Raw genomic sequence first — 15535 nt, 5'->3', positions numbered from 1 at the left:
CAAAATATGTATGTTAAAAATATATTCTATAAATAGAATTGCAATACTCAAAACAGGAACGAGATAATTAATTATGGCACACGATTGAGTTACATTTATTCTAGTCGGCATTGGAACAAGGTTATATATGACGTCAACTCTCGTCTCGCTTATCCACCGGAACAGATTCCATTTGGCGTGAAAGGCAAAATAGCGGGGATAAATGCATGAATGGATCACTAATAATCAGTGATGATTCCAGGTGTTGGCGAAAAGGGTGAGCATATCCTGCTCTACCGGCAGCACCCGCCACTCACACTGCCATGAGTGAGTGAGTGAGTATGGTTTAACGCCGCTTTTAGCAATATTCCAGCAATATCACGGCGGGGGACACCAGAAATGGGCTTCACACATTGTACCCATGTCGGGAATCGAACCCGGGTCTTCGGCGTGACGAGCCAATGCTTTAACCACTAGGCTACCCGACCGCCCCCACACTGCCATGAAGGTATTGTTATATAGAGAATCTCACCCGAGTGTCTTTTGATATCAAATATATCAACATGAGTTGATAAAAGTGGAAAAATTCCGAGGCTTGCCGAGGATTTGTGCCACTTTTATCAAGAGTTTTGATATATTTGATATCAAAAGACATGAGGGTGAGATTTTATTTATCATCCAACATCATTCTTCCAACTTTTTCCATTAGTAGACATTAATTAGCAGTGTCTTCAGTGTAAAAAGTACTGCTAACAGCTTCGGTAGCAGAGCCATTAGTGATGTCATTTGATTGTGACGTCATGGTAACCAGTGACGTCACAATGGTCTGCAAATCATTGTGATGTAATTTCATTGCAGCGATATCTACAGTGTAGATATTGCTTGATCTAATTCAAGCGATATCTCCCGTGGGACCCAGTTTTGGATGATAAAAGTATATAATACATATGTATGTGTATATTTGCAGCTCATTGGCAAGGTTGGAACGGTGCGTGGGTTCTCCCAGACAGGGGATGCTTCTGTGGAGTTTGACAGTCAGAAGTGGAGAATTAAGCCCACTGCTCTGAGAAAGGTAGGTCAAATACCACTGACTGGTCCATAACAGATATACCCGCTACTGCTGGTGGCAGCCGCCCACTAGGGTTATAGGAGGCTACATTCAACCTTGTCAAGATTTTGTTTCTGTCTGGTAACTCAATTATCTTATATGATATATGTCAATTTGCAGATAATAGTAACCGTATATAATGTCTCAGTTTGAGACAGGACGCTAATGGCCTAGGGCTAGAGTTGAAACGGCATCAGATCCTGGTGCCCAGCCCCTTCTAAATCAATGAGTAAGGTATCGATGTGTGATGTCATTATTGGAAGCTTTAGCATGAGTTACTGACACTACCTACACACGTATGTACATCTATCGCGGCAGATACCCGAACTGTCTCTGGGAGATGTTGTGAGGATCATTGATGATGAGGAGACGGTCAAGAACCTCCAGGAAGACCATGGCGGGTGGCTTGACGTCATGGAGAAGGTGAGTGAGTGAGTGAGTTGGTGGGTTGGTGAGTGATCGGGTGGTTCGGTGGCTTGATGTCATGCAGAAGGGATGGGTGAGTGAGTGAGTGAGTGAGTGAGAGAGAGAGAGAAAGAGTGAGTGAGTTAGTGAGAGAGTGAGTGGTCGGATGGCTAGATGTCATGCAGGTGAGAGGAGCGAGTGAGTGAGTAGAGTGAGTGAGTGAGTTAGTGAGTGAGTGGTCGGGTGGCTTGATGTCAAGCAGGTGAGAGGAGCGAGTGAGTGAGTTGAGTGAGTGAGTGAGTGGGTGGCTTGATGTCATGCAGAAGGTGTGAGTGAGTGAGTGAGTGAGTGAGAGAGTGCAGGATGGTTGCGTTTATTCATGTATGGGAGGCCATAGGCCCATGTACATTTCAGTTATATATAGTAACACACAATTGAGGCAATTTACATTGAAAAAATACTTAGGGTATAATATTAGGTCTTTGTATGTAGTAATAGAGCTTCCTTCATATACCTAGCTACATTTCTGAGTATACAATCATTTTGGCTATTTAAGAGATTGCTAAAAGTATTAATACATGGATTGTTATAGAATCTTACAGGAATATACTTTTGTCTTAATGATGCGTAAAACGGGCAGACAAACACAAAATGGACTTAGTCCTGAATACAACCATTGTTACAAAGGCGACAAAAGCGTTGTGAATAAACAATATCCTCCCTTCTACCCAGATTACTCCGTATGGGCAATTCACTTAATCTCAACAGGCACAGCATACGTCTATGGTCTCTATTTCTGAAAGCTGTAACATAATATTCCATATCCAATAATATCTTGACGTGTGAATAATACCTTAATTTACAAGACTCATAAATCTTCATCTGTATATACTGTTTGTCACAATCCAACAAACGCTGTCTAAACAGCTGCAAGAAACAATTAACATCACCAATGTTCTGTTCGTGCCACACATAACCAAATCCATAAATGTCGAGTAAATATTCAACATGGGTTGCCCAAGTAATTCTTCCACATTCATCCAGCTTCTTCAATAACAAATAACACTGTCGGGGATATTTTTCATCATTCATTCTAATCAGTTTACATCAGTATTTAACACACTTCATATGATAATCCACATGCAAACCATATCTTCCACATTCAGCTAATATTGCCGTACTTGATACATATTTACCAACTCCTAAAACAATTTTACAAAACTTAGTATGAAAGTTTCCCTGAACAGGTTCCTAGGACATTTTAAACTTTGGACGAAGGGGGTCTATTTTGTTTTCACATGGAGCTCAAGTAATGTGTTGCCATCACTGACTTCTCCACCAGGTGGGGCGGTCGGGTAGCCTAGTGGTTAAAGCGTTCGCTCGTCACGCCGAAGACCCGGGTTCGATTCCCGACATGGGTACAATGTGTGAAGCCCATTTTGCTGGAATATTGCTTAAAGCGGCGTAACCCATACTCACTCACTCACTCACTCTCCATCAGGTTCTCGGGCGACGAGGACGTGTCGTGAAGATCGACTCCGATGGAGACGTGGCAGTCAAGTTTGGCACCAACGTGTATCTCTTCAATCCATGCTGCTGTAACATGGAGGATGGAGACCTCGATGATGATGAAGATGATGATGACGACGACGACGATGATGATGATGATGATGATGATGACGATGACGATGATGGGACGAATCAACTTTTAAGATTGCGTAAGCAAAATATACATCTCCTTAATTCAACTGCATACACAATGTCACTGTTGATTGTGTGCATGTACATTGTGCACGTGACATGTGTGTCAGAGATCCGTGAAGATTGGAATTGGTCAGAAACCTACGCCTGCCGTAAAAGACGACTAACGGGATCAGGTGTTTGTGCAGATTTGGTTGATGCTTGTCATCGTCTCCCAACTGCGTAGATTTGTACTAATGATGCCAATCACGAAACTGTCTTGTCCACACTCGAATATTAAGAGACCGCCGTCATACAGCTCGAATATTGCTGAGTGCGGCATTAAACAGCAAACAAACAAACAAACAAACAAACTTTCCATAATCCAACGCACTCCCGGACCTGGGTGCCGTTGTACAAAGCGATCTTGGCGCTAAGGTGGTCTTACCTCCATACCTTTAACACGGACTTACGACAGTCATAGTGCTAAGGATGTTTTTTACAACGGCACCCAGCACTCTATATGAAAGTTGTCACGACCTGTTAGAACTAAAAGGTTTACAAACTATCATATATGAATGTTGCACCACTTTAGGGGGGCTTCGAGCAACTATAGAACAACTGTTGTGTTGCAGAGCTTGGTGGAGGATTCGGAAACTTCATCGCTGGCCTGGCGCTGCTTGAAGCTCTACAAGATGCCCAACAGCAGGTTGCAGGATCTGCTGTGTTCTTTAAGGCCATCGTGGAAGGAGATATTGACGCTGTCAGGAATCTTATCCAGAGGGATTCCGATCTGGTATGAATATAGTTTAACAAGCTTCAGAAGGCCAAAAAAAGAAGAACATATTCCACCGAAATTTGTGGTGGCCTAGCCCCATTAACTGGTGTTCGAAATGATCTATCAAATATGAACCACATTAAAAAGAGTTACATGTCTGAAAGTGGTGCATCAAAATATATTGCTATGCATTAATATGTCACTGACTGCCATTTAGCATTTCTTTGCATTTCTATGCTTTGCTGTGAACCATTTAACGATATCATTTTACATGGACTTTCGGTGTTAGGTGGAATATGTGTGAATTTTCGTCGCATCTGAATTCGAATGGTTCGAGTTATTATTGAGATCTTAAATGCATTTTAGAAAACGACATTTCGACAAAACAATGAAGTCGATACGCAACTAGGATACTTGTACATTTGACGGTGTTAAATTGAATTTAGAACCGAACTCGCAGCGTGAGGTTTCAAATGTTTAATTTACACAGTTAAATCTACCTCTAACCTCGCACTCAGTGAGAAGCACAGTCTGACAAAAAGAAAACGCGAACACTTTGATGATAGCGAATATATTGAGTGAAGCAGCATTGTTTGAATCCACTGTCGTTGTGGTTTGTCTATCTGAAGTTAGGAAACATCTATGATCTCATTACAAAGTATGTGTTGTTTTAAATGCGCATTCTTGTTTACTTCAATATACTTTATATGAAAGTATGCATCACAGCTTTATTTGTAATCTGTAAGCAAACGTGAAGTGGGCAACCCTAAACAAAATTAAACTAGCAGTGCCGATTTAGTTCCCTACCAGCCAACACCATTATGACGCCGATCATTATGGCGTCAGTCGGATATAGAAAAGCGCTTAATTTCAAACTCTGTTATTCCCTAAAACTTGAAATACACTCTCATCGTCGATTTCGTTCATTCTGTCCAATATACTATGTTTGAATATTGTAGTCACAAAATTATGTACGGTGATATTCCTTATTTTGACTTGTGCCATATGTTCCAATGTTTTTACAGGTGAACACTTGACTTGCCTTTGCCTGTGTTTGTGACGGGTGCAAACGGTGGGGCAGGATACGCTCACCTTTTAGCGAACACTTGGTATCCTCACTATTTGATAGTGATTCATAAACACATGATCATAGTATAGTCGGCAACGTACAATCGACTCTACGTTTGGTAGAGTTTTCTTATGAATACTGACAGGGTTTTGTGGCTTTTATTTCTAGAAACAAAGTCGTTACTTTGATTTGATACATCTGATTGACAGAATGGATTGTTTTTCAAATTCATGGTAGAATAATAAATAACCCCACGCATTTACAACCTTGAAGTCGACTCATCACAAGTACCACACGATGATGGTCGGCTGCGCCACTATTAACAGTGTTGATGCTACAAGTCTGCCCTTGCCCGCCAGGTGAACACCTCCCACAATGGCATCCCGCCTCTGCAGGTGGCGGCTCACGAGAACAAGCTGGACATCGTCAAGCTGCTGCTGCAGCACGGTGCGGAGAAAGACAGCAGGGACAAGGATGGGGACACAGCCTTGGTCTTGGCTATTGGCAAGTAAGTTACTTCACCAGTCTTGAACCTACTGCGCAATCATACCCTTGTACTTCTATTTCACAATGTGATATCTACGTGTCGCTGATACATATCCACGTATCCAACAGCAACGTCGTACTGATAGTTCCCAAGCCTCGTCTCCTTTACTTAACATATATCGAATGGACATGTATTTCGTCACAAAAAATGAACAAGAAATAACAAAAACAGAGATGCAAATAGTATTCGATGCATTTCAATTGTCGTGAAAATACGAAATTGGGAGGTGAATACGTGACACGTTTTTATGGATAGCAACGTTTTTGATTCTTTATACTATCCATACAAAGGTGGCATGTATTCATGTTCTCCCAACTTCTAAATGCCTATCAAAAGACGAAATTGAAATGTTTTTTATGTCAAACTACCCTTCTTATTTTGCCAACAAATACGTTACTGTGGAAACTTGAATACCTAGAGAACACTGCATGGCGTTACTGTTATGACCCACACTGAAACTGGTTAAAACAAGAAGCACATGTTGCAGTGCAACTGGATCAAAGAGTATACTACACACTACCACACTACCACACTGCCACACTACCACACTACCACACTACCCAATTCTGACCAGGTTAATCTGCAAAAATATTTTGGCAAAATGACAACCTTCATTCCTTGATCCATGAAACATTTGTCACCAAACGTGGTGATGAAAATATAGTTCTCTACCTTCATAGGTTTATAAAGAGGGGTTTTGTAACATGTAAGAACTGGTCCCCAGTCCATTCCACTTACGTGAATAAAATATGTAAAAACTAAAGGTTCAGGTTAATTTGTCATAAATATAAGCAAATGCTATCTGAAAGGTTTACTGAAAATACGATGTGTTAAATACTGGACTTCCTCAGCGGTAACAACTGTGTGACATTTCGGGGTAAGACATTTAGTCAAGAAGTAGACATCCTCACGGGCACCACTTGTGCTCCCCTTCTTGCAGAACTTCTGCTCGGATCGACAAACTGAAAACAGTAGAATTTGTCAAAAACTTTACTCAGGTATATTGATGATCTGATATAGTTCAATAACCATCAACTAGCCAATTCCCTTCCACTGATTTACCCACCTGAACTAGAAACAGAAGGGAACGCTGAAACCGCCACTGCTGTTTAACGCCGCTTTGAACAGTATCCACAAACCTGTATGACATTCATTCATTCATTCTTGTTCTTGGTTTATGCTACCATCAAGAGGAATATGTGAATGAACTTCAGAACCAACAACTTGTCATCCTAACATCATAGTTAATATTCCTTATAAAGTATATATATCATATTGTCACTTATAAAACTAAGTATTTACTTCTCTCACGAATCCATCAGGGATCTGTTTAATATAAGTTCACATTTAATTATTTATTTATTAAAAAGGAATTGATTTCATTGATACATTTTGATAAAAAAAAATACCTGTTGTAAAAGGTAGACGACTTTTAATTTGGTTGAATGTATGAATAAGTTATTGTTAGTGGCAGTACCTTCAAAGGGGGTTGAAGTAATGTAAAACAAATTGTCTCCCTGAGATGATACATACTTGTCACATTTTTCAAAGTAAATGTGAGTAAATCACATTTTTAATCGAAGTATATTTGTGAATGTTAATTGGTGGTTAAAATTGGCAACAATCGCTAACGGCTCGAGGGATGGTGTAGTTCCTGCTGGGGAACCGTGCAGGTAGCAGAAGTATCGTAAGTCCCCTCGTTCCCGAGTATGGTGGCCTAGTTGGGCTTGCTGGCGATCAATAGCCGTTTTCACATTGTTTTGTTGAATTATAGTTGAAACTTTTACATAATCTCAAACTAGTTTTAAATAGAATCTGTGATAATCTAGTTATTTGTACTGTCCTTCGGCGACAGGTTTTATTGTCAAAATATATTTGCTGTCTGTATATAGGAACCTGATCATGGCTGGTCCCATGGTGACTGCTGTTTTCTGCCTTTACTAGAACAAACGACGCTGTTGCCGAGTTTCTCATCCGTGCCGGGGTCGACGTGAACATCGCCAACAGTAAAGGCCGAACTCCCATCCACATGGCCGCCTACAGTGAACAGCCTAAGATCATCAAACTGCTCGTAGCCAGGAACTGTGACGTTAATGCCAAGGTATTTGGCTACACGTGTGGTTATATGCAGCTTTTGGGCTTGTAGCAGTAGTGTAGCTTTGGTGTACCGAAGTGATGCAGGTCTCAGACGTTTACCACTTCGGTGAAACCCACGAGCACGGGTATGGTGCTGACAAACCTAGAAACATAATTGGGGCGAACCGGGATTCGAACCCACAATCATACATGTAGGTTACTGGCATGCCCAAGGGACGCAACTCTGCACAGCGAATCGCGGCGCCTTAGACGACTGGGCCCCCCTAGCCCGCCCCCCCCCTGTAGCACGTACCATTCATCGCTTCCCTTCTGCATGTTTTGTCTTATAAAGAGTTCTGATAGTTCAACATACCAGGTTGACTCTGCTGCCGTGGGCACGGGTGGCCCTATCGTCTTAGGCGCCGCGATTCGCTGTGCAGAGTTGCGTCCCTTGGGCACGCCAGAAACCTATGATTGTGGTTTCGAATCCCGGTTCGCCTAAGTTATGTTTTTAGGTTTGTCAGCACCATACACGAGCTCGTGGGTTTCGCCGAAGTGGTAAACGTCTGAGACCTGCATTACTTCGGGCTTTCCTCCCACATTAAGCTGACACGCCGTGATATAACTGGAATACTGTTAAAAGCGGCGTTAATCCTAACTCACTCACTTGTTTCTGCTGCCATGTTGCAGGACCTGGGCGGTGACACGGCACTACATGACGCTGTCGAGAAAGGCAACCTTGAGGCGGTGGTAGCCATACTGTCGTCGACAAGGGTGGACGTCAGAATTACAAACATCAAAGGATTCATGCCCATCCATGTCGCAGCCATGCGGCAGAATGAAACGTAAGCATCTTATCTGAGCTGGAACTATTCCACTCCACTGCAACTACCTCCCTACTTCTACACTTTCCCCACTTTGACAACTGTTTGGAACAGGTTGAACCAATACAATCACTGGCATAACAATATCTGTGCTGCACATTCCATTGGCTGAATCTATGCACTCTGATTATATGTTTATTGACGTATTGGTGATTTTGTTGACTTCATGAAGTTGAGTGAGTGAGTGAGTATGGTTTTACGACGCTTTTAGCAATATTCCAGCAATATCACGGCGGGGGTACACCAGAAATGAGCTTCATACATTGTAACCATGTCGGGAATCGAACCAGGGTTTTGTCGTGACGAGCGAACGCTTTAACCACCAAACAACCCCACCGTCCCAGATGAAGTTGATTAAGGAATGTACAATTGTAAATACTACTAAAATCTGCACTGGACAAGAGTCTTGATTATTTGTTTATATTACTTCGTTTTTGTTTATAAATGCGAAGTTAAGAACATTTTACCTCTTCAAGTGTGTTCTTCGGTATCTTTAAAGTAGGTCAATGTGTGACCCGGAGTGATCCTTTTAGCATGTTATAAAAAAACCTTCCTTCTTTTAAATATTTCATTGGTTTACATTTCATCATACGGAAAATAAATTTATCAAGTCCATTCCAAATGGAAAATTGTTATGAATACACAATGCCATTTAGAAAGTGGTCAAATGTAACTAATGTTATATTTGGGATAACACTTTCTTAGTAAAGTACAGATTCTAGTACTTTTTTGGGTTGAGTCCCGTCCGGGATTCGAACCAACACCTGCCAGGGTGAGGCACCTAATCGCCAGCACACAAGTCAGCGATCTAACCCACTCAGCCACCGAGGCTTCCATAAAAATGGAAGTCCGACAACTGGTAGTCTAGATCACGTACTTTGAGTACCCCCCCGACAAGTGTAAATTGGCACGGCTCCCATGGCCGAAAGCTATGAATACACAATGCCATTTAGAAAGTGGTCAAATGTAACTAATGTTATATTTGGGATAACGCTTTCTTAGTAAAGTACAGATTCTAGTACTTTTTTGTGTTGAGTCCCTGGAAAATTGTTGTTTGCCGCTCTCCGGGCGGACGCTCTACCACTAGACCACGGAGGCGGTCTGGGACTGAAAGGGTCAAAGCGCAGTTTTATCACGCTGACACTCACGCGACGTTAAACCCCATTTCACCTCACCTTACCATTCAGTCCCGAATTTATTAAAAGATTTTACTTGATAAATTTACAAAGTAAAAAAGAAGCGTCTATTTAGTATTGGAAAGGATCCGGATTAATAGAGTCTGGTTTTGACATATTTCGTAAATAAATATTTCAGAATCGTAGAGAAGATTATCTTGAAGAACAGACAGGCAATTAATGCTGCCAAAGAAGATGGTTTCACGGCGCTCCATCTGGCGGCGTTCAATGACCATGTAAATACCGTCAAGGTTCTTATCAAGGTGAGTCCCTCGAAGTTATGTAAAGTTTAATTAAAATCTGATATTTAAACTGATACCATGTTTCTATACGTCAAGATCTGACGACACCTCCACGTGTGTTAATGAATGAAAGAGTGATGACACCAGGTGGTCGCGAAGAGGTGAGCATATCCTTCCTCACCGGCAGCACTGTCACAAACACATGTCAGTCTACGTGAAGTACATGTGGTACAAGTCCACATGGGGAATTGCATAGAACGTCATTTTGATCACTGGTGCGACAAACTAGGATATGCCCTCCACGTGTCTATGATAAACGTTTTGAGTGAGTGAGTGAGTTGGGTTTATCGCCGCTTTTAACCTATTTTAAGACATTATTCCAGTTATATCACGGCGTGTCAGCTTATTGTCAGCCCCAAGTGATGCAAGTCTCAGACGTTTACCACTTCGGTGAAACCCACGAGCACGGGTATGGTGCTGACAAACCTAGAAACATAATCTGGGCGAACCGGGATTCGAACCCACAATCATAAGTTTCTGGCGTGGCTAAAACGTTTTGAAAACTTTAGGATGCATTGAATGTTGTAATATTAATCCAACAACTTGACTCACTCTTCTCTCAGTATAAAGCTGACTTAAAAGCCAGGACCGTGTTACAACAAACAGCATTGCATCTGGCGTGTGAGAAGGCTGTATTCGACCCAGTTCAGACACTTGTGAACAACGGTAAGAAACACCTTTATATCATTAAGTTTCTTTGTTTTTGACGCCTAACTCGGCAATATTCCAGCTGTATGACGACGGTCTGTTAATAATCGGGTCTCGACCACTCTATCCAGTGAGTGACATGAGCATCGATCTACGAAATTGGGATACGATGACATGAATCAACCAAGTCAGCGAGAATGACCACCCGATCCCGTTAGTCGCCTCTTACGACAAGCATTGTCGCCTTTTACGGCAAGCATGGGTTGTTGAAGACTCATTCAACCCGGAACGTCACAGATGTGCCCCTCGTGGTTTATTCTCCCTGTGTTTTATTGTACGAAAAACAACGATCACGGGGTTTTTTCATAAATATATGATTTAGGATTTATAGGTAAGAATTAAGGCGGATTTGAAACGGACTGACAAAGAATTAACGTCCATACCTCCTTAAAAGAAATTGAAGTCAATTTGATACACAAGAAGTGACATCGTTTAATCAAATGCCATGGACTGACTTAAGGTTATGGTTATGGTTATTATTGTCATACAGGCGCCGAGGTGAATGCTCAAGACAAGGATGGCGACACTCCTCTCCACATCACTATGATGGGACAGACTGGGGGGCTCATGGTAGGTTGGTAAGACGGTGCTTGTGGTGCACATGTAGCTCGTTGTGTTTTGGATTGGTCTTCGTTCAAGTGTTGACTGGTCACGGCTGGTTTGGAAAACACCTCTGGAATCAGTCCAACACTATTCTCTTGTATGTGGAGTACGATAAATAAGAGACTGTTCAAACTGTTCCTGTATCTATAATTGTTATAGCTTCGGACAGCATCCCTGTATAACGTTGACTTGCGATGCTCGTGATATCAATCACTGGATTGTCTGGTCCAGATTCGATTATTTACAGACCGCCGTCATATAGCTGGAATATTGCTGATTGCGGCGTTAAACAACAAACAAACAAAGCTTACCATTTCAAACATACACTCACCGCCAAAAGAAACGCGAATCATAGATGCATGTATGTACGTTTAGAAGAGATGTTTCCAATGTGTATCAATTAATGACAAAACTAACAATCAGTGTCTTTATTCTTGTGACGATATGCTGCACGTGATTTCCAAACTTTACACTTAACATGGTAATCCTGCACGAGACAAATGGTGCATCTCGAGACTTGGACCTATGACGTCACATGTGATGCGTTCATGAGCGTCGGTTCACACAACATACGAGTATGTCGTTTCTGATTCGAACAATGTAATATCTCTGGAATATGAGTAATTCTTCACATATTATCCAACATATATGATATACGAGTCCGGTCAGTATAATTAAGTGGACACACGCATGCACATGGAATTCACATCGCATCACAATATTTTAGGGGGCACGGGTGGCCCAGTCGTCTAAGGCGCCGCGATTCGTTGTGCAGAGTTGCGTCCCCTGGACGCCAGAAACCTATGATTGTGGGTTCGAATCCCGGTTCACCCCGATTATGTTTCTAGGTTTGTCAGCACCATACCCGTGCTCGTGGGTTTCACCGAAGTGGTAAACGTCTGAGACCTGCATCACTTCGGGCTTTCCTCTCACATTAAGCTGACACGCCGTGATATAACTGGAATACTGTTAAAAGCGACGTTAAACCCAACTCACTCACTCACAATATTTTATGTCAATCAAGCTGCGACTGCTGATTGGTCAGCTTCCCCAAATGGACGGGGAAGCAAGAGTGCGAATCGCCACCTTCCTCATCGAGCACAGAGCGAACCCGGATATTCCTAACCATAGAAACCAGACCCCGTCCGATGTGTGCTCGAATGACAGAATAAAGGAAGCTGTAGCCTCGTTCCGAAAGTCAAGGTTAGTTACACCTGCCAGTCTATGTGGGAGGGGCTCATTTGAAAATACCCCTTGATTCAGTCAGTCGCAGAGTGGATGCTGTTTTACATGCATTATTCCAGTTCCCATGGCCTGTAAACAATTCGACCCCTGAAGATCCGGGTTAGAATAGGTCTTCAGCAACCCATGCTTGCCGTAAAAGGCGACTATGCTTGTCGTAAGAGGCGACTAACGGGATTGGGTGGTCAGGCTCGCTGACTTGGTTGATGCATGTCATCGTATCCCAATTGCGTGGATGGATGCTCATGATGTCAATCACTGGGTTGTCTGGTCCAGACTCGATTATTTTCAGACCGCCGTCATATAGCTGGAATTGCTGAGTGCAGCGTTTAACAACAAACAAACGAACACACAAACAAACGTAAACAATTCAGTTGAGGACAAACATCCCAAAGGTGGACTGGTGAGCAACGATCCACACCAGGACATGATAAGTCCCACATTGTCGCCATCCGATCCCCACTTGTCGTCACTTCCATGACAATAATCCTCACGGAGAGGACGAAGTAGGCTGCTTCAGAAATACGACCAATTATATTGTGACCTTGAACTTCAAAAACTAAGAGTACTTCCGGTTGGGCAGGATATGCGCATAAGTCGTCACATGTTCCGTGAATCTTGAGTGTAGGATCTTGAATTTGGCTTTGCCCTACGTTTTATACAGCAAGGACGTTTATAATGTTGTACAGTACAGAACTCGACGAAGTTGGGTTTCTAAGACGGCGTTAGAGACACCACGGACACAGATTATAGTTTAGCAATGGTTAATATATATCATTACAATTATTATTGCTCCAATTCCAGGGAGTCGGGCAGGCCCACGAGTTCCCGTGGCCAGTTACTGCTGTGCTCAAAGTGTCAAAACGTGAGAGCCACTGCCGTCTACCTGCCCTGTGGTCACAAAGACACATGCCCGCGGTGCTGCAAGGCTGTGCGCCAGTGCGGCATCTGTGGCCGAGACGTCAACAGAAGAGTCGGAGAAGGTGAGAGGAGCTCTGCTAGATCAATCACCTCAGCAATATTTCAGCCATTTTAACTCAGCTATATTATCTCAGCCATTGTGCGATGGCCGATAAGGTGAAAATGTAATATTACAACTGTGTCAGCACCGTACCCGTGTTCCTGGGTTCGAATCCGGTTCGCCCTTATTATGTTTCTAGGTTTGTCAGCACCATACCGTGCTCGTAGGTTCGAATCTCGGTTCGCTCTGGTGTTTGTAGGTTTGTCAGCACCATACCCGTACTCGAGGGTTCGAATCCGGTTCGCCCTGATAATGTTACTATGGATTGTCAGCAACATACCCGTACTCGAGGGTTCGAATCCGGTTCGCTCTGGTGTTTGTAGGTTTGTCGGCACCATACCCGTACTCGAGGGTTCGAATCCGGTTCGCCCTGATAATGTTACTATGGATTGTCAGCAACATACCCGTACTCGAGGGTTCGAATCTCTGTTCGCCCTGATAATGTTACTATGGATTGTCAGCAACATACCCGTACTCGAGGGTTCGAATCCGGTTCGCCCTGATAATGTTACTATGGATTGTCAGCAACATACCCGTACTCGAGGGTTCGAATCCGGTTCGCCCTGATAATGTTCCTATGGATTGTCAGCAACATACCCGTACTCGAGGGTGCGAATCCGGTTCGCCCTGATAATGTTACTATGGATTGTCAGCAACATACCCGTACTCGAGGGTTCGAATCCGGTTCGTCCTGATAATGTTTCCAGGTTTGTCAGCACCATACCCGTGCTCGAGGGTTCCACCAATCCGCGTTATCTCAGTGTTGAGGGACAATGTTGCACAGTTATTGTAAAATGTGTATTTCGAGACAAATGTGATAGTGTATTAGATAATTATTTGAAATGTGACTCTTCAACACTGATCCATTCCCTGGTTGTCACTACACCTCTCCATGTTTATGATGTTTCTTTTCCAGATGGGAAGAAGATAGGAGATGATTGCTCCATCCAATAACTGCTTTACCGTCGACACGCATGCGCAGGGACATGCGCAATTTACGCATATATTAATATCATGACTGCGCCGAAAGCGTATGTACAGTCCTGTTGTTTTCCTACGCAAATGGGGACAATACTTCGAGGCAAGCTATTTCGAGACATGGGGAGTCTCGTCACATCTTCAGTAACTATTGGCCCGAAGTGAAGCAACCAGCGCGGGACATTACACCACTTGTCTCGTAGATAGATCTAAGCAAGTTCCACAACAACCTGCGATTATCTTTTTGCTTAAGAGCGAGGATGACATTTGTGACTGGACATGACTCACTTGGATATCTTTTATCAATAATTTCTTTTATTATGCTCTCACCATCATCAGTATTTACTGTTATTATGCTCTTACCATCATTAAATATTTACTGTTATTATGCTCTTACCATCATCAATATTTACTGTTATTATGCTCTTACCATCATTAATATTTACTCTTACCGTCGCATATGAAGACAGTCCCCTAGTGGCAGATTGACACACGTTCTACCTGTTTTTCCGTATGCTGTACACAGTATGCTTATAGAGAAAAACCTCTCAATTCCACACACTGTGATCCACCGAAATTCCGAATCGTGCTTTACAAGCTGTTCGAAACATTCGGAATTCCGGCTTTAGACAATAGTGTGTGCTGATCCCCGACGGCGCGGACGTTGCTCATGCTGTCAACCACTGGTTTGTCCGGTCTAGACGTTACAGTGTACAGGCTGTTGTGATATACGTTCATATTGCACAAGGAGCGGTCCGGTAGCTTAGTGGTTAAAGCGTTCGCTAGTCACGCCGAAGACCTGAGTTCGATTCCCGACATGGGTACAATGTGTGAAGCCCATTTCTGGTGTCCCCCGCCGTGATGTTGCTGGAATATTGCTATAAGCGGCGTAAAGCCACACTCACTCACTCATATTGCACAAACTAAGATAGCTAAGCGACGAACAATGAAGAACGAAGCGTGGTCTATTTCACGATAAA

At 42.9% G+C, this 15535-nt stretch overlaps 1 protein-coding gene across 1 annotated transcript in view; it reads left to right on the top strand.

The window, feature by feature from the left end:
• Positions 1-15535, top strand: part of LOC124148180 (E3 ubiquitin-protein ligase MIB2-like) — a 24683-nt gene extending 9148 nt beyond the window's left edge. The window contains exons 7-19 of the mRNA XM_048382944.1: positions 947-1051; positions 1406-1510; positions 2994-3210; positions 3808-3968; positions 5379-5527; positions 7511-7667; positions 8333-8487; positions 9841-9964; positions 10567-10669; positions 11202-11281; positions 12339-12517; positions 13361-13539; positions 14494-15535. Coding sequence (XP_048238901.1) covers positions 947-1051; positions 1406-1510; positions 2994-3210; positions 3808-3968; positions 5379-5527; positions 7511-7667; positions 8333-8487; positions 9841-9964; positions 10567-10669; positions 11202-11281; positions 12339-12517; positions 13361-13539; positions 14494-14531 — 1752 coding nt within the window. The 3' untranslated portion in view covers positions 14532-15535. The remainder of the gene's footprint in view (positions 1-946; positions 1052-1405; positions 1511-2993; positions 3211-3807; positions 3969-5378; positions 5528-7510; positions 7668-8332; positions 8488-9840; positions 9965-10566; positions 10670-11201; positions 11282-12338; positions 12518-13360; positions 13540-14493) is intronic.

Source organism: Haliotis rufescens, unplaced genomic scaffold (assembly GCF_023055435.1).
Source record: "Haliotis rufescens isolate VD_foot unplaced genomic scaffold, xgHalRufe1.0.p SCAF_42, whole genome shotgun sequence".
NCBI lineage: Eukaryota > Metazoa > Mollusca > Gastropoda > Lepetellida > Haliotidae > Haliotis > Haliotis rufescens.
This window is presented reverse-complemented; position numbering and strand designations above follow the sequence as displayed.